The 22911-nt window shown below is 42.8% G+C and overlaps 1 protein-coding gene across 4 annotated transcripts; it reads right to left on the bottom strand.

Annotated features, from left to right (window-relative positions):
- Positions 1-13333: 13333 nt before the first annotated feature.
- pfkfb3 (6-phosphofructo-2-kinase/fructose-2,6-biphosphatase 3) lies at positions 13334-22292 on the bottom strand. 4 transcript variants are annotated; one of them, XM_083999651.1, is made up of 15 exons: positions 22107-22292; positions 19846-19974; positions 19615-19711; positions 19437-19503; positions 19245-19319; positions 19095-19151; positions 18851-18975; positions 18541-18748; positions 18287-18433; positions 18088-18192; positions 17087-17216; positions 16846-16973; positions 16562-16750; positions 16336-16358; positions 13334-14509 (listed from the first exon to the last, which is right to left on the bottom strand). In XM_083999651.1, exons 1-15 carry the CDS (start codon positions 22183-22185, stop codon positions 14503-14505), a joined length of 1566 nt encoding a protein of 521 aa, XP_083855777.1. In that variant the 5' UTR covers positions 22186-22292; the 3' UTR covers positions 13334-14502. The 4 variants fall into 4 exon arrangements, with proteins under 4 accessions (XP_083855777.1, XP_083855776.1, XP_083855778.1 ...); XM_083999652.1 differs by lacking the exon at positions 13334-14509 and adding an exon at positions 15548-15917; XM_083999650.1 differs by lacking the exon at positions 16336-16358.
- Positions 22293-22911: the final 619 nt, after the last annotated feature.

Raw genomic sequence — 22911 nt, 5'->3', positions numbered from 1 at the left:
GGTAGTGTTTTTCCTGAAAGAAGACCCCTTTTCCCATGAGCACCGGCGCGTAGCGTCGTAAACATCCTGATCTCCCGGTAGCGTGCAACAACTCGGTGCTGACCTGTTGATCTGCCTATTTAGTGATATTACAACCAGTATCTCCTCATTCATGGTGTCAACGGGGTGAAACGGTGTCTGAAAACCTCTGACCTGTTGACTTCAGGCCTCAGCCCATTACAACGTTTTCAAGGTGTAGTGCAGGAAATATGATTTGCCGTAAACACGGTGTATTTGTTACTCTCCCTCTTTCGTTTTCTCCTTAGACAAAACTGGGTTTTTTGCTGCTTCTGTCATGATAGAGGTAATAGGCGTCGCATCGACTTCCATCTTTTTAACGAGTGGGAAAAGATGGAAGTGATGTCTGCCATAAAGCAGTCAGCACATTTGTAGTTTTTTATGTGGAGGGGTTCCTACCATCCACCTGGAAGCTGTTTAGTGCCAGTGAAGGCGATACAGACCCCCTCAGGGCAGGACAGAGGTGTCATTCAACCTGTTGTAAGTCGATGTACCATCACAAAAGTTCTGAAAATATTATATGAAGGTTGAAAAGTTGGTTTAATATCTTGCATGTTCATATATTGATACAAAAAAAATATTGTTCAGCCATTTGTAATCTGGAAAATGGTGCATTTGAGTTCATCTGAAAGTGCTGTGGACACACCCACTGCTCTCCCCTTTCTCCTGTACATTACAGATGTTTCTGAGCAGAGCAGATGTTGTCCAGTAAGTCACACCAGAGCTTCATGGTAATTACAACAACACACCTTTGACCTGCATCCCTGTGTGTGTCGTTTGTGTCCCCCTCTAATGACTAAGGACGAGGGCCGGACCCATGGGAGGCCTGCTAACCGGAGTTTGAACATGTTTAGCAATGGGTGTTTGGAAATCTAATTACAGCAATTCTCAAACCTCAGTGTTATACAGTCATGGCTTCCCGTGTGTCTCAAGAATGATGAACTCCAGGCCAGAGGTCAGAATGATTAATTATATAAGATGCCTTTTAAAATTCTAATGTGGATGAATATGTATAATATTCACTGGTTGTTGAAGTGATGTAACTGTATTATTAATACGTACATATGTCCTGCCCCGTAACAATACAGTAATAATACAGTGACCCCTTAAGACACTCCTCACATGAACTCCACAGTTGCATAAGATCATTAACTGAAAGCCTGCAGTGTAAACAGCGAGCTGTTGTTGATCCACACAACAACTGGGTGGCACAATTGGCTCCACGGCTGCGTTGGACCTGTGACATAAGGCGGCTCGGTGCCAGTCTGTATCACTGCAGGACCGAGCTCCCTCCTCTGGACGGCTCAGAGGTGAAGTTTGGCAGAGCTGGAGACAGGAAATGTAAAATATAACTGTAACACCACTGGATAAAAGCTGTTTAGTACAGAAGGTGTAGGTCCCAATTTGACTATGTATGAAATATGAAATCGATTTTGTCATAATCTTAATATTTATTCATTTTATTATATAAATGTAAAAAATTAAATTAAATTAAAATTGTAACAAATACATAACTAATGATATTTTCCCATAAGTTCTCATCTACATCTATTTCTACCTCTCATATTTCTGCGCTAAAAAAAGCACCAAAAAATATAATATTTATATAAAATTATTAAAAAAAAGAAAAAATATATACAATTTCTATTTTCTTTTTTTTTGTTTTTACATAATTTTTTTATCTAGTTGATTTTCCTTATTATCAGATTGTTTATTATATTTGACTCAGTCTTGAACCTGCATGCAGTGTAATCCGCATTTGGCAACAAAACACACACACACACACACACACACACACACACACACACACACACACACACACACACACACACACACACACACACACACACACACACACACACACACACACACACACAGATACGAACACAATAGCTGGAGGGAGCTCAGAATCAATGAACTCTTGGTGCACTGAGGAAACGTCTGGGTCACCACCAACGGAGCCAAATTCAGTTCATTCCAGTGTTTTTCCTCTCTGAGCTCTGTTGAGTAGCAGTGCGAGTGTGTGCATGTGTGTGTGTGAGTGGATGTATGCAGTGCCTTGTGTTTGGACAGCTCACTCCAAACACAAGGCGCTGCACACATCCAGTCCACACACACTTTGACTCATCGGCTAGACCATCCAATTATCCCGGTGAGGACATGGTCTTCTTTTTATATCATTTACTGAAAACAAACACACTGGCTGCAGTATTTGCCCCACAGATGACAGCTACTGGCTGCATGTGTGTTTGTACACGCTGTTGACTGTGTAGTTGTCAAGGTGAGGACTAGGCTATCAGAGGTCAACTGTATTTTTATGGGACAAACGAATAGTCAGTGGAATGTTTGCTGTTTTATAACCAACAGGTGTTGAAACATTTCCCTTACACAGAAAGAATGTCATTGGTTGAGTTGCAGCATTTACACTAAAGTGAACATCAGCAGCCCTGAGAGCTCACTCTCAGTCGATGGAGGGGACTCAATTTCTATTTTAAATTGAATCATAACTTCTTGTACCCAAATGGATGATGTTAAGATTTTGACTTTGAACATTGAAATAGGACTTGTACTTATATTTATGACACAATGGTCAATTGTAACAAGGAAGGACAGTGCACGCACATCCAAGACAGTGCAGGCAGGTGCAGGACAAAAACTAACAAGAAGAAAAAACAAACGATGTCCGCACAACTGCTGTAATCGAGCTCCCAAAAATGTATTATAAGGACAACGTTTCAACCACTTGGGTCTTCATCAGGTCATCTGAATGGTCAATTGTGACAGTTTGCTGAATTGTCACAGAAACACCTCGACTCCATCAACTTTGTGCTGATCCTGGTCATCTTAGAACTCACACAAACATTCATTCAATTTTAAATGAAAATATGAAAAAAATAAAAGAGAAGTTGATTTTTATCATCATTACTAGACTAATCAGTGCACAAAACACAAGAACAACCAATGCAACTAATGAATAAAGGCAAATGTCTTGTTTATTCATATGGGTTTACTGTGAAGCTTTACCTGCATTATATCATTACTGTACTCCAGCTGGTGTGTTGTACTTTTATCATCTCCATCCATTTAAGCTGCCTTCCCTTTTGTCTTCATTTTCCTACTTCTGTCGGACAGTTCCTACAAAAATACAGTCATGAATATGTAGGCTGTTGATGTCCTAATTAAATACTCACTACAATTATTATCATCCTGTGTTTCAGCCACGATGTAATTGTGCAACTACTCGTCTGCTTTTCAGTAACATGGCATGTGACAACTTGCCCCAGAGTGATGTTTTTGCTATTGCTAGACAGTGTAAGTTAACTTTAGTACAGGACTTTGGCCTATAGTGTTACTCTCCAATACTCTGCAAAAGTAATATCATTCCACATTGTTACTTATCAAGGCTTATTACATGAGTAGTACAGTTTTTTTTTCTTTTTTACATGTAGGACGGAACATGTTGTGAAAGTGTTCTCACCTGAGATGACAGTGTGACACATGCAGCTGTAGGATTTTCTACCTAACTCTCTCTGCTGTGAGAAGTTGATGCCCCAGTCCCCCACTGTAATAACTTAGACTCAAACTGTTTGTATGGAAATGTCATCCTCTAAGATCAAAACAGGGAAAATGGATGGTATAAGATCAACTACTGTATCATTTACATTCAGATTCAATTATATCTCCAGATGTGGTCACAGGTTGTTCCATGATTTATTTACATAACAACAAAGCAGGTTTTAGGCACTTCAGATGTTTGATTCTTATCCATTATGCAATACCATCCTCTGATCGGTCTCACTTACTCTGCAGCATGACAATGACCCAACAATTACACCCAGTGTCAAAAATAACTATTTGAACTGATAAGAAGAAGACTGAGTCCTGCAACAGATGGTATATAGCCCCCCACAGAGTTCTCAGTCTGGGATTACACGAAGAGACAGAAGGTGCTTCAACAACCTGCCAAGTACCATGAAAAACCGTGTGCAAGTGTCTGGAGGAGAACTGGTGCTGTTTTCACACCAAATGATCTGATTTAGGTTTCTTCTGTTCACTGAATTTTGGGTGAAATAAATACATGGTAAATAATACATGGTGTTTCTGCAGCAGATATCAATGTGCAGCATGATACACCTACAGAGTGATGTGCTGCTGTGCACAGGGTTAGCAGAAAAAACATGTAGTAGTAATTTAAATGTTCACTTCATATTGTCTATACATTGTCAGAACAGCACTGTTCTTTGGAACCACATATGTCTCGACTGTATTCCTACGCACAAGCGCGCACCGACTAACTGACAAACACTGTTACACTGCAGCTGTAGGCTGACGAAGCTAAACTTCACTTTGTTGCAATGAAAAGCTTAAGCACAAAAAATATTCAACATGAAGCAGATGTTTCAGTGGTTAGTGTATTATAATTTCCCCTGCTGACCACACATCTACTGCAACACACGGACTCTGCCTGACTACCTCACATGACCCGGCATCAAATAAATACAAAATACTTATTGAACTTTAACAAGCATGGATGAAAGCTCGCTCAGTTTTTGGCTGTGCTGATCAATATTTCCATGTGTATAACAGCTCCTGAGTCCTGACTCAGCGCTTCTCCTCCATCCTTCATTGTCCTTCAGCTCATTATTTGGTTTTAATGGACAATAACTTTACTGTTTCAACATGAGCTCTGATAGAGATGATGCTGAAACGTTTAGCACATTTTGCAGTCAGTGGAAATTCCAACTTGTAAATAGCATTTATATATCAACGTCAAACTCATAATTACAACAAATTATTGAAGTTTGGTGAATCTTAAAGGGATAGTTCACCCGGGGTCCGCGCAGCAGTATTTGTCCATATAATGGTTGTCAATGGATACCAACTTTCTTTGTCCAAAAAGACATGCCAAAAAACATCCAAATACCTCCATACTGCTCGTCTGTAATGCCCCTCTTGTATTGAAGCCCTGACATGAGAAATTGTTCCGAAAAAAATTAAATAAGTATATATTTTAAGCTTGTTTGTAGCGGAAGCTCCAGTGTCTCAGTTCACTGCTCTTCCTGTGTCGGAACAATTTCAATTTCTCATGTCGGGGCTTCAATACAAGAGGGACATTACAGACGAGCAGTAGGGAGGTATTTGGAGGTTTTTTGGTGTGTCTTTTTGGACAAAGAAAGTTGGTATCCATTGACAACCATTATGGACAAATATCAAATCTCACACAAAATTCTCACAGCTCTTAGTCGACATGAGGGTGAGTAGATAATGAGTGAAATTTGAATTTTGGGTGAACTATCCCTTTAAAGTATCTTAAAAACCAAACCAAATATGGACGTCTCACATCATCCTAGGACCACTGTCCCATATCACTAAACCCAGATCAGTTTTGTGTTTTGCTGCCAATGCACAGGACCAACTGGGCTACAACCTGAGTCATGAAGATGGGAATCTTTCCCGTACCCACGGTCCATCCCAGATGGCAGGGATTATCCTGAGAAGAGTTGAAAACTTGAGTAAACAACTAGAAATCTCTGTGGGGGTGTGAAGGCTTTACAGTAAAACCAATCAGATCATGACTATATTGGAACAATATACCCTCAGTCATGTCCTAGGCCCCACCCACCTGGACCCACCATCCATCCATCCACCCACCATCCTTGCAGGGTGTGGTCGCTCCGAGTGTTTGTATCCGCTACATCTTTGTTGGATTACTCAGGGAACAATCGGCCAATCAGAATTGAGACTCAAACCGTCCTGTTGTCTGATTGGCTCACCAACATGTTGTTACTAGATCTCCAGGGGGACATAGTATATACACTGGGATGTTTTTGAGGATCTGAAAACTACAAATATATCTTCTAATGTTTAATTACTTTAAATAAAACAGAGGAGAAGAGGAAAATATAGAACTTTGCATTTACATTTTCAATCTCTCAGGGAAAGTAGCAGCTGAAACACTTCCTGAATGACATCACACATTACTTTGCATGGAAGTAGATGGTGCAGTGGGTATGTGGCTATTTGCAGAAGTCAAAGTAGCAACAACAAAAAAAGGAAATAAAGTCATCTCTAAAGTTTGGCATGAATCGATGTGTGTGGTGTGTGTTTGCATCGTTACTGTGCATGATGCATGTCCCTGACTTGGCAGAGGAGGAAATAGATGCATCAACATGTAGGTGTCTGACTACTTCATCCACACTGCTGCTTTTAGCCCCCACCCCCTCTCCAGTGGCATTCCCCGCCTCTGTGGCTTTTCTTCCCCCTCTGCCTCTCTGAGACTACGTGAGCCTCCACACATCATCACTTTCTGGTATCAATTATTCATGTGAAGGGGAGAGGAAAGAGAGAGGATGAGAGGAGCTGGAGGAGGAGGGATGAGAAGAGGGCGTTTTCAGGTGGACGTGACTCTGCTCGAGTAGCTGCTTTTTTCCCCCTGTACATCCAACTTTTTCTTCATCCCTTCTTTCCTCACGCCCTCCCCTCCTTTTTCCTTCTTTTCTCTCCATCTTTTCCCTCCTTTCCTTGCCTTAGCATCTTGCCGCTCCCATCTTCCTCTTTTTACTTTTTTTCAACCTTGCCTCTTACTCCTCATTCCTTTCTTTGTTCCTCTTCTCTCCTTCCCTCTCTGCCGCCCTGTCTCACCTTCTCCTCTTGTTCATCCTTGCGTTAACATGTCTGCAGCCTGGGATGATCCTATTAGTCAGCTGTCTCTAACCCATTAACTTGGTGAGGCTTTGCAAAGAGTCAGGACAGCGATATAACAGGAAGTAAGCTGCTGTTTTCTAATAACGTCAGGGAGCACACCGAGCCACTGAAACCGTGTTGGCAACACTTCCTCTTTTCAGATTGAACTCTTTTTTCAGTCCAGCCGCTAATCCTGTCACTTCTATTTCAGCCAAGTGGGAATGATGTTAAGATCTGCTGCCAAGTTGTTAGTGTGAGATGTCTCTAAGTCAAATTCAGCAAGATGTGGATCTTTTTGTGTTGGATTCCCACACCCAGCCTCTCACACTTTGAAGAATTTACATTATTACAGTACTTCCTCTTTCCACATGTGGATGATGAAAACCAACATCAGCAGCAGGCTCTGCAGAATCAAAGCAACACAGATGATGGAGCATCACACGGCACCATTACAACACCATTACCCAATTTTCCTGTTCAAACTAATAATTACACATTTTTCTTGTTAAATGTTATTTAAGTTCTGGATGCAGTTGCAGTGTAGACAGGGTTCAGTTGTAAAAATTAAAGGGGAACTATGTAAGACTTTTACCTTAAAAGACTTGTTTTGGAGAGAAGGGAAGCTGACTGCCTTCCACCCAGCAAAACCAAGCGTGCAAAATCAGAGCTCCCAGATCTCGTCTTGTGAGAAACATGGCACTTTGACACAAACATGCCCCGTGATCCCTAATAATCTCTTGTTAATGTTACCCATGCACCTCAGTAGACATCGGTCCACAGATTGCCTTCTTGCTGGCTTCATTGAAAACAAATGCACATGGCCAGGAGGGGGAGGGAGTAGGGTTAGCGGTGAGTTTTTACAACAGTGAAAATATGCACATTGTATGGGGAGCTCTGTAAAAAAAAAAAAAAAAAAAAAAAAGTGACTGGACTTGCATAGTTCCCCTTTAACTACATTTTTATATGAGCGTCTTTAAGGCGGGGCATCCACGGCTCCCTGCAGTTTAAAGATCAGTCCATGTAACCACAACATCCTGGTTTCAAATGCAGTGACCCTCTGTGCTTCTCATCCCAGTGTCCCTCAGTAGGCTTCCTGTTGTCTGTCTCCACTCTACAGGAAGCGACAAATAAAATGCCCCTAAATGTGCATCTTTGTGCAGCACACTTTAAGCAGAGCTGACACATGAAGACTAACAATCAATCACGCTCACATTCTTTCAACCATCTGAGTCGCCAATTACCCTGCATGTCTGGATGGAGGAAACACACCCTTCTTACTGTGAGGCAACAGCGCTAACCACTGCACTGCACAACCACTAACCACCGTGCTGCCCCAGGGTCATGGGGGGGAAACATGGAAAGAATAAACAGATTATTACTAGTTAGTGGACTGAGAGCAGATCCTGGAGGAAAACCACACCTAATGGTTGAGAGAGATGAACTGTTATTTTGTTAGCTGCTTATTTGCCTCTAAATATTAGGCTACACACTGGAGATTACATGCTTAGTCTCAAGCACCAAGAACTTTGATTACGTGTTGGAATTTCAAACATTTAAAAAATAAATGAGCAAAAAAGTGACATGTAGCCTATTTCTAATGAAAACACATGTGGGTAGATGATGTGAAAATGTTCAGTTTGCCCCCAGGAGAACTAAGAACTTTATTCTGACTTCACGCTATACTTTTTTTTTTTTAACCTGTAATAGCAGTAGCTGAAAGCAGTGAAAACAGATGCAGTCTGTGAAATCAATAATCTACTAATAGGCGTGACACACAGCAAGCGTTGGTCTGACTCACTCTTGTAGGACTATTTTTGTTACAGTGATGGAACTGTAAACGTAAAAGGGCCTTTATGTCAGTGCCAGCGTAATCAGGGATAACACAGGGTCTATTTAATCTGCTCTGCTCCATTCAAGGCCCGCTGAATGACTTCACCATTCAGCGCACAACCTCCCCATCAATGGCCTCTGCACACAGAGAAAGGAGAGTTTTTGCTCCATTGTAACTGGAAAATCAAGGTCAACATGAGCGCATGTGTACATATTCATTCACGTTCATACAACAAACAGACAATTAAAGGGGAACCATGCAAGTCCGGTTGTTTTTTCACTGTTTTGCTAACCCTCCTCCCGGCCATGTGCATTTGTATTCAACGAAGCCGGCGAGAAAGCAATCCATGGAGCGAAGGATAACGTTAGGCTATTTATCATATACGTGTTATACGATGTGTATATTTGTGAAGTCTAATCCGTTAAACAAGAGACTACGGTAATATGTTGTTGTTATGTTCTGTGTTGTGGTGCCGCCGATGTGAGATCTGGGACACCACACCTAGTTGGAGGCTCTGATAATGCAAGGTTGGTTTTTTGGACAAGAGACGCAAGGTGGAAGGCAGAGAGCCTATTCTCCCTGTAACAAGTTACAAGTCATTAAACTAGTGGTTCCCAACCTTTTTTGGCTCGTGACCCCATTTTGACATCACAAATTTCTGGCGGCCCCTGATCACGTGCAGCCATGTGATCACGGCTGTCAGCTCAGATATTTTTATATGCTGCATTTTACTTACTTACTAGAATACAGTTGTTTAAGATTGCGTGTGGTGTTTTAATCATAATTTTAAAAAGAATAATAATTAGTAAAAAAATATTTATGCCAATAATTTTTTTTTATTTTTATCAATTACTAGACATTTCAGGCGACCCCATTTGAATTCCAGGCGACCCCATGTGGGGTCCCGACCCCAAGGTTGAAAAACACGGCATTAAACCATCACAATTATTTCAGAGCTGTTTAATTAAGGTATTGCATTGTGCCAGCTTAAATGCATCAATAATGATGACAAACCACTGACATGTTGGTGACTGAATCCTAATAAGGCCAAGAAGAAATCCAAAGCGTTGATAAAAAACTACAGAATGAAATTTGACCCCAGATTAAATGTATAGCCTGGTTGGCTCAGACCAGTGTGGAAAAAATTCCGACAGTCCTCATTTGAACCAGTAAACTTCCACCTGCAGACCTGAGTGTGTGACATGACGTCTTTACAAGGGGATGTTAATGTGTGAGAAATGAACGTGTTAACTGATGCGCAACAGCCATAAAGACATAAATACGTCCCATTACAGACAATGATGCAACACAACATCAGATATCTATGTGGGCCAATGGTTCCCGGTCTTGTTCACAGAGATATTCGAGCGTATCCGGTGGATATTGTTAAGACAAAAATTAACCTCAGTGTTTTTGTACAACTTTGTGCCAAGGAAGCTATCAGCCATATCTCGGCCTTTTATTCATCAGCTATTTCAACTATTAGCCATTACCTTAAGCCTATTGTAGCTATCCGCTGCAAAGTGTTGATCCATTAAATACTCATTAGCATTATCACCTTCAACTAAATAACTGATGCTCCATTAGCTGATGCTTGGGGTTAGCGGGGTAGCCTTTTAGCCTATCCATATTTTTTAACTGATTCAACTTAGTCCTCTTTTCTTTTCTGTTATATAATGTCAGTTTATTTCTTCCAATTAGTTGAGTCAATCACATCAATCATTCCCCATATATCCCATGCAAATATTGCATACCGATAATTGCCCCCAGGGATTATTGTTCTTAATGGGCTGTATCATACATGGGTCGAAACAATCATGTTTGTGTGTGTGTGTGTGTGTGTGTGTGTGTGTGTGTGTGTGTGTGTGTGTGTGTGTGTGTGTGTGTGTGTGTGTGTGTGTGTGTGTGTGTGTGTGTGTGTGTGTGTGTGTATGCATGCATGTATGTAGAGCACACAGACAAGATTAAAATAATCTCAAATGGGACATGGGACACATAACATGAGCTAATAAGGTAGAGCTAATCAGGTAGAAGAGGACGAGCTGCTGAGTCATGACTGGAGCGACAAGGATTGAGACACATCGCCGGGTCACCTGGTGATGACTAATCTGTGTGTGATAGAAAGTGTGCAGACTCTGGCGAGATATCGCTAAGCCTTTGTTTTTTAATGCTCTTCACAAATAAAAAGTAAGACACCTGTGATCTTTGTTGACCAACTGCTCCAGTCTGCATTACTCTGAAATATACCTTTAACCTGGCTGATTGGGAACGCACACAATCCTGCATCAGCGTAGCATTAGGCAGCTATTTGTGGAGCGGCTGGCTTAGTGCTGCCTGCCCATGTACCATTCATACGCCTGACGCAGCAGCTCCACTCTCCCACAGAGCTTAAACACACACACACACACACACACATAAACACACACGCAGCATGCAGGTCTACTTTAGGCAACTGTTGTTAGCACACCACTGATTAAAGTTGTAAAATACAGTGCAACAACAGGAGGATAAAAACAAGTTATGCATGGAAGGGACAATAAAATGAAATGCTTAGGTAAAGATGACCAATATGCCTGACAACAATATGCAAGTTAGAATGCAAAGTGTATGTTTATGAGTTTCAGTGGCCGACCAGGTGAGTCCTGAGGTAAACCTGTCAGGAGTCCTATGCAAGGGTGTGTGTGTGTGTGTGTGTGTGTGTGTGAGGATGAATGAGTAAGTATCAGTGAGGCAGAGCTGTAAGTGGTGGACCTGACACTAGTCACATAGCCACTCTGGCTGAGCCAAGACGCTCAGTCTGCCCATGATTCAGACAGGAGGAAATACCACATTCAACTGGCAAATACAGTGTGGTTGTCAGTGTGTGTGAATGAGAGAGAGAGAGAGGGAAAAAATACACACCGCATGCACCATCTCTGCAGCTGTAAAGTAAAGCTGTAGCTTCAATAAAATGTCAAAAAAAATCTTATTTTAACCTGAGGATGAAGCAAAAGGAGATCATTACTCATCATCTTCAGAGGACCATGAATCATTCAGTAAACATGCGAAACACGCTACGCTAAAACATAGCTCCCGGTATTTTAATTTTTGCAAAGTTATGCAGATTCGTTACCAGATGGTTTCCTGCCAGTCTTTACTGCAGCTTCAGTAGAGCCACGTGTCCACCCTTTTGGAAAAAAAAACATTTACAAGGCTGGAAGCAACGAAACCATCATACCATTTACTGGGGAAACCAATGAGATCCTTGTATGTTTGGTATGTGTAAAGCAGCTGTGGGTTTCATGGGTAGTCAACATCATGAAACCCATCATCAGAAGAAACAGAGTCAGCAAAGGGACGGAAGAAAAGTTAGAATAGTTGAACAGTTTAATCTAGTGTAACGTTTTGGACCATCCATCCATAGTTGTATGTGTTTGGTACATCATTTAGGTGCATTGATAAACACTAAAAGGCAGCTCTTTGCAGGCACCTGATGTAAATGAATATTCATCATTATTCAAATCAGTGGCAGCAGCAGGTTTGTACCAGATCCAACAGTGTTGACAATGATGCTGTATTTAAGCCTACTTCAGATGAGCATCAGAATAATTTCCTCCTGCATGACCAAAATGTTCGAGGCCACCATTTAGAATTTTTCTGTAAATCTCAGAAACCCTAAAAATGAAATCATCATCAAGTCTAATTTGAAAAGTCTGCCCTCATTTGGGTAAGTGAAGCTAAAATGCAAACAAAACATTCCCAGCTCTTTGAGGAACACTGGTGTCATCATCAGTCTGTACTCGCCCTCTTAACGCTTCAGAGCAAAAATCTTGCTGTGTTCAGTCTTGTTGGAGAGGGAAGGTTTATTATTTTACTTATCCACACTGTTGTAATGTCACAGCAACATTTTAAAGCACCCGGTCACGATCATCCCGATAAGCAGCATGCCACTCAGACATGAGTCATGAACCTCGTGAGCGGCTGAGATAGTGAAGGCAGGAGTGCCAGGACATACTGTGTGTGCTCTGAAGAATGCTCCATTCATGAAAAAATAGATAAAATATTATCTCCCTGGAGTAACAAGCATAAAAAAATGTTGCATAAGAGTTTTTTTTTTGAGGAAGACATCCCTTTATTTATTTCATTGATTTATTTTTATGTTTTTTTTTTATTTTCTTTTTTAGGCTGCCTTGTAAGGGGACCATGTTTTTGAAAGGCTTATAAATAGAATGTATTATTATTGTTATTATTATTATTACTCTCTCTATTTGTTGGAAGGTAACATGAATGATTTTGAATAGCCATAGCCTGGCCAATATTAGATTTCTGAGAAAGTACGTCCACTATGACCTGACAAATGATATTATCTAACAATGGTGAGTCATGTATTATTACCTTAAATAGCTGGGTTTACTATAATAATGTATATGTATCAATTTAAGCTTTTTGTAGCAATAGCCTGCTAGCCTTAATTCTTTGCTAGTTTAGATGAAGCATCTGTGCTGCTGCATCATTAATTTGAATGTCAGTGATAATAAAGTTGAAACAGTGTTGAAACTGTCCTGTCTTTTCATTTAGAATTGATTAATAATAATAATTAAACAGCTGTAAAAACAGTGTATAACATTATACTGTAGTTATGATTTAGACTAGAGCAAACTTGAATATTAATTTTATCTTTGGTATAAATCAAATTTGTAATTGTATATTTTAATAGAAAATACAGTTTATTGTTCATAAATGGTGTTGGATTTGGGACAATCAACCAAACAACAAATGATGTGTATTTTCCTGGAGTGAATTTATTGGTCCAGCAGATGCAAAATCAACTGTACAACATACTGTCCTCTCATGCATAGTCCTCAGATTAAAATCAGGTGCCTCTCGCTCCGAGCAGTCATTCAAAACTACGTAAAAATAAATAAAGAATATAATAAAACAAGTTTTTACAAAAAACAATTTTCAAGTATCTCAAGCAAACATGTGTAAAGTTTTACTTAGAGAGAGGCGAACAGCAGCTTCTGTCTCATTAGATAACCTGCTTCATTCAGTACAAAAACTAAGACTTCCAGTTCTCTCCCACACATCTCCACTCACTCTGTATGTACAGCAACACTTATAAAGATATTATTAACAGCACGCCTTGTTATAACAAAAATATAGGTGCGTACATTTTGTGCGTAGCAGACAATGACAGCTGAAGTAAAATAAAGAACTTTGTCAAATGATCAAACATGTGCTACGGCGTTTGAACTACACACGATGGAAAAATAAATAGACAAAATCTGTGAAAAAAACAAAAGATTGAATCGATATGTGGAGTCATTAGGTGAAATGTGGCGCCCCTCCTCAAGCACACCCAGTCCGGAGAAAGAGCAAGAGAAGCGGCGTCGGGCTTGCAGTAACAAGCGCTACAGGCACTCTACGGCGAAAAAACCACCTCCCATCACCGCGACACAGTGACGTGAAACCAAACCCAAGTACTAATTTATCCCCATTGTGCAAAGTAATCGCTGATTTTCTTTTTGTAGCGGGTCGGCGTGAAAACATCGCCAATTCGGTGAGAACGCTCTGCCGCAGTTTTAGAGAAACGTGGACGTGAGACACAGAGAGGTGGATGGAGGTCAGATCTTTGCTCTCTCCACATCGTGAACCAGAGGGAACTGGTTCCCAGGTGAGTCCAGGAAGGACTGTTGGTTTAAAAACAAATCAGTTTGTCTGGACACTGAGCAGAGTCCTTGGCTGACAGCGTGATACATTTACCCAGTTAAAGGCTTTTTTTTTTTTTTTTTGGATAAAAATAACTTTCATTTGTTTTTGTTTTTTTTAACTCTTCCTGGTTGTTATTGTGAGAATCCACTCTCTGGCTCGTTGAGCTTCATGTCACACCAGTGCAATGTTGTTTCATTGGCAGGGCTGCAGGACGTCGTGGCGACCGGATGAGCTTCTCCTCAGGTTCTGCAAACACAAAAAAACACAGCGAGATGTCAAGACCTGTCATGCATCACGTACTGAGCCAACTATGAGAACACAACATCGCACAATACAAGCCTAGGAGGGGAAGAGGCAGAGCTGTTGTGTAAACACTGTTACCAAAACGATACTCTCTAATGTAACGCAACCACCGAACCACAAGTTACATCACATGTGTTTTCTCAGCTCCCGACTTCCTCCGTGATATTTTTAGAGGGCACGAATACCAGCATGGAGTTCATGGGTGTGTGTGTGTGTGTGTGTGTGTGTGTGTGCCAGCCACACGTTAATCCTCAGGTGATTATGAATGAAGCTGACAGGATCTTCACACACCCAGCAACCCTAGCTACACTTTTCCACTGTCGCAGCACAACTAGCGCAGACATGCTATTTCCCATCATGCACTCAGTGAAGTGCACCGACTTGGGCGCTCATTTAACGACCTGTTTGGATGGTTGAAGCTGATGCCATTTATTTTTCATTTAGTTAATTTAATTTTATTATATTTCTCTTCCTTTCTTTCTTAGAGACCCTAATTTGGGAAGTACCACCGTTTGCCTTGTTTGTGTGTTTGTCTGTTTTCATTCATTTTTCTTGTTTACTTTGTGAATATACTTGTACAAAGATGCAAAGAGATTGGTTACAAGACTGATTATGCATGAAGCTTTGCAATAAAGTATTAAAAGATTCTTTAGCAGAGATCACAGCCTTTTCTAAAGTCCGTACTGTATTTGACCTTTTCAAAAACAACAAAGGCTCCGAGTCACTGGGTTCTGTAAATGTGGAACAATACAACAATGTGTTGAAATGAAAATGCAGTTTAGAATACCTCAGTATCTTTAATATCAAGTTCTCCAAGTAAAAATCAGACTGAACAACTTTTAATTTTATTGGAGTCAGATCTGTGAAACACGTTATTTTAATTATTATGTAATAAATAACCTTATCCATTCAGTCAACTTTAAATGGTGTTACAATTTTTCTTATCTATTCATTCTTATTGAGCATTTTAATCCTGTCAGCTTCACATAGTTAGTTCAGACCAACTTATTGTTATGTTTGTGTATGTTAATGTGTGAACATATTATTTGTCACATGTGACTGCGGCTGCGTCTGGCAATTTCCCCTTGGTGACGATAACGTTTATCTGATCTGATCTACATAATAATGCAGCTGTGCGTCAGCAACAGTTTATCTTTGCTGCATGAGCCTGCTGGGTAGTTTACTCAGTTAGCAGCAGTCTGCCTACTACAGCTCAGCTGACACTTGCGGCAGGTGTGGCTGAACTGCCGGCGGAACTATGAAAGCGAGCGCAAAGCCGCTACACCTACAACGTGTTTACCTTTGGAAGACTAAGAGTGAAATCACTTTCAGATAGTGGAGGGTGGTTCGTCTTTAAGGAGCACGAGACGGGGGCCGGAAACGAACACAAACACAAACAAACACAGGGAACAAGTACAGGACAATGAGCATGAGTCAGCAGGGAAGAGTGACGACAGCAGACGGGAATCACAGGAATGTAAACTAGGCAGTGAGCTCCTTCTGAAGACCCCCCCCCCCCCCCCCTCCCCCTCCCGCTCACTGCCAGGAAACAGTGTGAGTCCAGTCTGGGAAAGTTCAGACTATTGATCAGAGTAAATAAATCTGCTATTTATGGAAATGTAGGGACACTACGCTAGGATATATTTGGAAATTACTCAATTACGTGTTAGTAGGGTGAAAGAGAACGACAAACACGGGACAGAATGTAAACACAGCAACAGGAAGTGAGTGTGATAGAGACAGAGATACCGAAGTGAGCGAGTACTTACAGGCAAACTTTGCCCAGCCAGTGCTGCAAGGAGCAGAGGAGGAGGAGGAGGAGGAGGAGGAGGAGGAGGAGGAGGAAGAGAGGATGGGACACAAGTGAGTGAACACACATGCAGAGAGGAAACAGACGGAGGAAATGTGCTGTTCTGTTTGACTTGCGATGTCCTACGACGTGACGCTTCGTACACACACACACACACAGACAGGCGTCGGCTTGTGGTGACTCACCTGTCCAGCCAGGCTGAGGGGGAGGTGCGAGGGGCTGCAGAGGGCCAGCTGGGCCACGGAGGGGGGCAGCTCCTGGATGGGAGCCTCGTCCAGGTCGTCGATGCGAGGTTTCTTGATGTTGGACTCGGGGCTGGTCAGAGGGGTCACGCTGTTCCTCCTGATCAGGGTGCCGGGACCTCGCTTCACCTCCTGCAGGGGACGACAACACATCGCGTCACACATGCCCGAGTATTGTAACTAAGGTATCTTTAAATGAGAGCGGCTGATAGTTGATTCGTCCTTACCTCCGGCCTGTCTCTGTGCGTGTTCACTGCCTCCACATTCAAATATATGGACTCCACTTTGCATCCGTAAGCGACCGGCGTGAGCTTCAGCACCGTGTGGAGGGGACACTTCAGGTAGGGCATCTCCTCTGGAAGCATGGATGGAAAAAAAATAATGTGAATAAAGGTGCAGCAGATTGAATGTACTATAACTACTAACTCGAGGTTTTAGATGCTGAGCTTAGGAGCTGTAGTCCCCTACCTGCACTCTTATCCAGGAAGTAGGCCAGCAGGCAGCGCATGACGGCCTGGTGGCAAACAACCAGGACGTTCTCCTGCCTCTCCAGCTCCATGATGACCGGCTCCACACGCTGGACCAGGTCCTGGTAGGACTGCAGGCAGGAAGGGTGTGTATTAATGTAAGGGTTCTGGGTCTGGAATCTGGATCTGATTATGTTCCCAGATTTTGGAATCGTAATTATTCTTTTTTTGAATATATAATATATTATATATAGGTAGAGTCTGGAGGTTTTTGCGCAAAAATAAACACTAGACTTATACGAATGAAATCCGTCTTAATCATCACCTATGGGCTTCTGGTCCTGTGTGGTGGTGACGGTGGGGACGCTTATGGGTGGAGAGTCAGAGTTTTCTCTCCAGCCAATGACAGAGCTCAGGTAAAGCTCCGTGCAGCAGTAGGAGAACTGCTAGCCCCGCTAGCGAGTGCTAGCGGCGGATGCCACCACTAGCATCCACTAGCTCGACGCTAACTTTTTTTTTTTTTTTACTGTTGTTGAATATGTTTTAGTGAGTGTGCCTGGGTGTGGCTCCTAATTGTGTTTCAATGCTTTATTGAGCTGTTTAAAAGATACATTTCTGTGTTTATCTTCCGCTAGCGGTGGCGGCTAGCATCTGTCGCTAGCACCCGCTTCCCAGCTCACAACAACGACCCTCCTACTCGTTACAGCATAATTCTCGAGGCTCCCAATGTCGGTGACAGCCGGCTATCGGCCAGCCGCTCCAGCGCTTCACTTGGACTGTATTTCCTTTTCTTTGCAGTGCTGACAACTGCTGCTTATTGCTGGTAGTGCCCAGTTTGAAAGTTTTGTTTACAAACTGCAACGAACAAACCTCCAGACTCTACCTTTAAAGGTTCCGTCTTCTAAAGAATCAACAGCAAAGTAGGTGTATTTATATTTAGTTGAACTAGATGTCATGCAGATGAGGAATATGACAGTGTGTGGGTGTTATCTGTGTGTGTACCTCTCCAGCAGGGTAGCGGTAGTAGAATTTATCTTCATCTCTCAAAATAAACTCCTCAGGGAATTTCTCCTTCACCTCATCATAGGTCATCTCCTCACATATTCCCTAAAAACAACACAGGCACAAATTCATTTAATCATATGTCTCACAAATATATTACCGTGGATGCTTCAGATACAAGCTGCGCGGTGACACTCACGGCATCGATCTCATTGAGAGCCTTCCACTGTTCGTACGGGACCCCCAGGTGCTCGGCGGTCTCGATGCTGCTGCACAGCTGGCTGGTCCAGACCTTCAAGTCCTTCATCTGCTGCTCCTCCACGAACCGAGCCAGGGCGGCTGAGAACTGCAGCGGGGGGAGGGAGGAGAACAGTAGCCTATTTAACCCCTGAAGGAGATAAGCCATGATGATTTCTACAATGACGATGATGATGATGAGCTCTCTGTGTGTACCTGTTTGCCCCGCGGCGAGAGGCCGGCGTCGCCTCCGAGCCGCCCCTCCAGGTTGTCGGTGCTCTCTCCGTGCCGACACAGGTAGATGGTCCGGGGCTGGACGTGGATGTTCATCAGGTAGTAGACGATCTTGCTCTGGACGTGATCCAGGATGCGGTTGACGAGGAAACGCCGGCCGACGTTGATCACCTTGATGAAGGAGAGATCCCTGATGGGGACGCAGCGAACGGGAGGAGAGGTGAGTCATCAAGGTCACAGTTCATATGGGTCGTTACAGGTGTCGGCGGCGGTGGTGGTGACTTTGATTTACCTGTCGTGCTGATCTGGGTCCAGGGGTTGGTAGCTGGTTTTGTAGCATTCAATTCTCCTCTGGAAATCCAACATTGCGTCCGTCTTGTTGCAGTCCCGATAGTCTGGACACGACACCTTCACTTCCTGCGCGGGGGAGGAAGACGGTCAGACGGCAGAGAACACGCCTGATGCCAGAGAGTGGTTTATATTTGGAATCGCTCAGAGCAGCACGGGTAAGTGTTTGCGTCGTGTCTGCGACTCACCATGATGTTCGACGCGATGACGTTGGGATCGTCGCACTCTGACTCGATGAAAAAGATCTGGGCATAAAGACACACAGAGCTGTTAAAAGTCAGACCGGATCGTTAATGATGTCGCACCTCGACGCCTCAGTTTGCCATGACATCACTGACCTTGAAGCCGTTCTCGTCGCCGAACTTGAGGATCATGTCTCTCCTCTCTCTTGTTGTGTTTGTGGCGTCGAAGACCTAAAGGGAAAAAATAAGACAGGGCTTCGTAAGACAATGGGTTTTTTTTTAGAGAAAAGGTTGCAGCTGCATATCATGACACGTCATGGAGAACATGATGCATGATGGGTAACTCACCGCTACTTGGCCTCCCTCATCCTTCAAATAGGACTTGACATCCCTCAGGGCTGCTAAGGCACACTGCCTGAAGAGCAAGAACAGTTTTTTTTATATAACCTTTAAAAATACTGCTACACTGATAAGCATGTACATGTGTGTGTGAGTATATGTGTGTGCATGTATAAGAGAGACTTACTGCCTGATTTTCACAGCACACTCATTATCAGGCTTGAAGAAGTCATAGGAGCTGTAGTTCTTCACTGCCTCTCTGCGGTACTCTCCCACATTGAAGACTACAACACACACACACAGAGACAAGGAGAGAAGTGAGTGTGAACATGACGTCCCAGTTACAGAAACATGAACTGATGCTTCCTGGAAACACACTGAACTGATGAGTGTTGTTGTGTTGTGTTGTGTTGTGTACCTTTGGTGGGCATGCCGATCCAGTTGAGGTAGCGGGTGAGCTTCTTGGACATGTAGGTCTTGCCCCGTGCCGGCAGACCCACCATCACGATAACGGTGGGGGGGTTGGCCAAGTAGGGGGCACCGCCGCCTGTAGAGAGGGACGGGAGGAGGAATATATCATGACAAGAACTGTAGCTGTCAACAAACAACAAGAATAAAGGTCTTCGTTAAAGGAGCTTTATGTGATTTTTTGCTACAAAGCTAATGTTAGCTTGTAGCTACAGCTGTTTACTTTACTTAGAATTCAGCATCAAACCACTTATTTTATATAGTATAGATAGTTGAGAGAGACAGGAATGCGAGAGGCAGTCGAGGGAGAATGATATGCAGTAAATGGCTGCCCAATGCGGGATTCGAACCGGGGCCGACTGCAGTGAGGGCTGTAGCCTCGGCATATGGGGTGCCTGCTCAACCCACTACGCCACACGACGCCCCTAAAAAACACATTTTTTTTAACTTAGAGTTAACTCCAGCTGCGTCTTTTACTAAAGTTAGCACAGTTTACATTTTCCGATACCGAGTCACTGTAATATCCAGTCTGCCCTGAAGAAGTAGCAACCTTTTGTGTTGTGTTCTGGAGCTCGTGGACTGAGGACTCATCAAGAGGAGCTACTGTTAGCTAGGTAGCATTAGCACAACTTAATCAGCTCCTGTAATAACACTCTTAATTGTAAACATCTCGCGTTCTGCTGTCTGAAATGACTCCACCGGTGAGAGCCTGAGCTGCACCTCGCCTGGGTTCACGGATCAAACCCACCGACCTGAGATCAGTTCCACTCCACGCTGACACACTCCCAGTGAGCACATGGCCGTCTGCACCCGCCTGTTACCTCCACCTCACTGCACATCCGACCAACTTCAGCACATTGAACCAGGATAGTGACATGTTTTCACTAGTCTAAATACGCAGTAACCCTGATATCATAAAATATGTCAGTGCATGCTGATGCTGCTGCAGTGAGTGAACCGAGTCCGACACAGGAATGCAGGGCGCTCTTTGTGAATAAAATGTGCTGTAGTGCCACATTAAAATGCTGTAGTGCCACATTAAAATGCACTGTGGGGTGTTCTGGTGGGTCAGTGATTAAAGACGATGTCCAACATGGGCTCTGACCCTTGCGCAGGAGATCGCCCATTCGATTCCCGTGTCTATTCTGCTATTCGCTCTCTCCGTTCCCTGTCATCTCTCCACTGTCCAATGTCCAGTGAAGACAAAAATGCCCAAAAAATAACTTTAAAAAACGCACTATTGATTTAAAGGCAGAGGAGCTGGTGGACTGATGGGATGGCTCACTAAGAGCTCTAATTCACACTTCCTCCCCTCGCTGCTAATCTTGTTTCCATAACACAAAGGCCACGTTGCTTCGGCGGAAAAACGGATCAAATTCTTAAGTAAGCGCCCGGGCATCTGGTTCATCATCATCCTCATCATCATCCGCTGCATCTCTACCAGCCACATCCCAATGCACAATCAGCAGCACTGCATTTCTACCACTTTATGCATTAAAACTTTATTTAATGCATACATGGTTAACATGATTATAAGTGTTGGTGCACGATTCTAGTGCACAGACCTTATTGAAACTGTTTATTATTTCTTTTCTTCCATAAATTAAAATGCAACTTTGCAACTTTTTATTTTTCATGTTCAAAACTCATTAAAACTTTGCTTATGCATCAGATCTAAGCTGCTAATACACCAAATATAAAAATACTTGCTTTCTCTCTGGTCTGCAGCCAGAGGACAGGATCGAACCACACACACGCACTGCCCACCGACCAATTAGAAAAAGGCTACAAAGGCATCACACACACTCATACCCCCCTCGCTCACACACATAGAGAATGAGAGGAGGTAACCATGGCGACTGGGGCTTCGTCGTGCTCCGGTTACAGAGGTGGGACGTGCCGCGCGTGCTGATGAAGACTCAAGACTCAAATAATGACTAGACAGGTGTAGTGTAACGATTTACATTAAAAATAATGAAAATAAATGAATGGATGAATACATTTTAATTTATCCCCATAGCAACACTGATGGTTTCTGTTCAGATGTACGACCGGAAATAAGTAGGCTACCTAGCTACTTAGACTTCAAAAATGAAATAGTTGCTGCACTCTAAAATGATCACTGTGTGTATAAAATGATATTCATTCATAAAAAAGTCACACATAAATACTAAATACATGTATAAAGTAGTAGTAGAAAGGAGCCGGTACCTCTCCGGGGCGCCGGCTTGTCATCTTTGGTGGGCACCCAGATCTTTTGGATCCTGTTCTGGGTCAGCTCTCTGGGCATTCCTCAGGGACTGGAGTCACCACAGGACAAGGGAACCGAGCTGCTGCTGCTATTCCGGGGGACAAGACGAGAAAAGAGCCGGTGGCTGCTGGAGCGGGAGCCTCGTGTCGTTCAGAGCTGTTCGGAGCTTATCTGCTGCCGGTCTGCGGCGCACAGCAGCTATTTAACTCCGCCCGCCCGGCCGGGAAACAACGTGACTGTGGTGACGACATGAACACGGCCACACAACACAGCCACACACACACACACTGACGGTGTGTCACAGCGCCTCCCTGTGGCTGACTCTGTTTTACATGGAGTCTATTTTAAACATTCAGTTCACCTTTTTTTTTATTTTTTTTTTATTAAACAAGTCACTGTGTGGTGTTTATTAGGCTACATTTACAGCAATTATTAATATTCTATTATATTATTATATTCTATATGACTTATTGCTCTAGGCTACATCTTCATTGATTATTATCAAATACCCCTCCCCCCAGTTTCTACTGTAAGTGTATGATGTCACATCTTGTAGGCTAAATGAAACAGGCAACTTTATATAACTTTAATAGCCTATATTTGATTTAACTTTTTAATGTTATAGCATAGCCTACTATAGGCCTATATCTTTCTTGAGCAGGAGCTCTGAAGTTTTGTTGTCTTTTTTAACGTAGGCAATTATTTATTCTTTTATAAGCACATAGAATGACGTAATATTGCCTTTTTTATTATTATTTTGGAAAT

Source organism: Trachurus trachurus (assembly GCF_905171665.1).
Source record: "Trachurus trachurus genome assembly, chromosome: 23".
Lineage (NCBI taxonomy): Eukaryota > Metazoa > Chordata > Actinopteri > Carangiformes > Carangidae > Trachurus > Trachurus trachurus.
This window is presented reverse-complemented; position numbering and strand designations above follow the sequence as displayed.

What these genes read in the sequence shown, in the direction of transcription:
- pfkfb3 (XM_083999652.1), bottom strand. Translation starts at nt 22,185, where the DNA reads ATGCCCAGAGAGCTGACCCAGAACAGGATCCAAAAGATCTGGGTGCCC. An exon ending in ACCGCTACCCTGCTGGAGAG is followed by an intron (nt 17,217 to 18,087) that starts GTACACACACAG and finishes TCCTGCCTGCAG; the next exon opens with TCCTACCAGGACCTGGTCCA. An exon ending in TGGCTGGGCAAAGTTTGCCT is followed by an intron (nt 15,918 to 16,335) that starts GTAAGTACTCGC and finishes TGCTCCTTAAAG; the next exon opens with ACGAACCACCCTCCACTATC.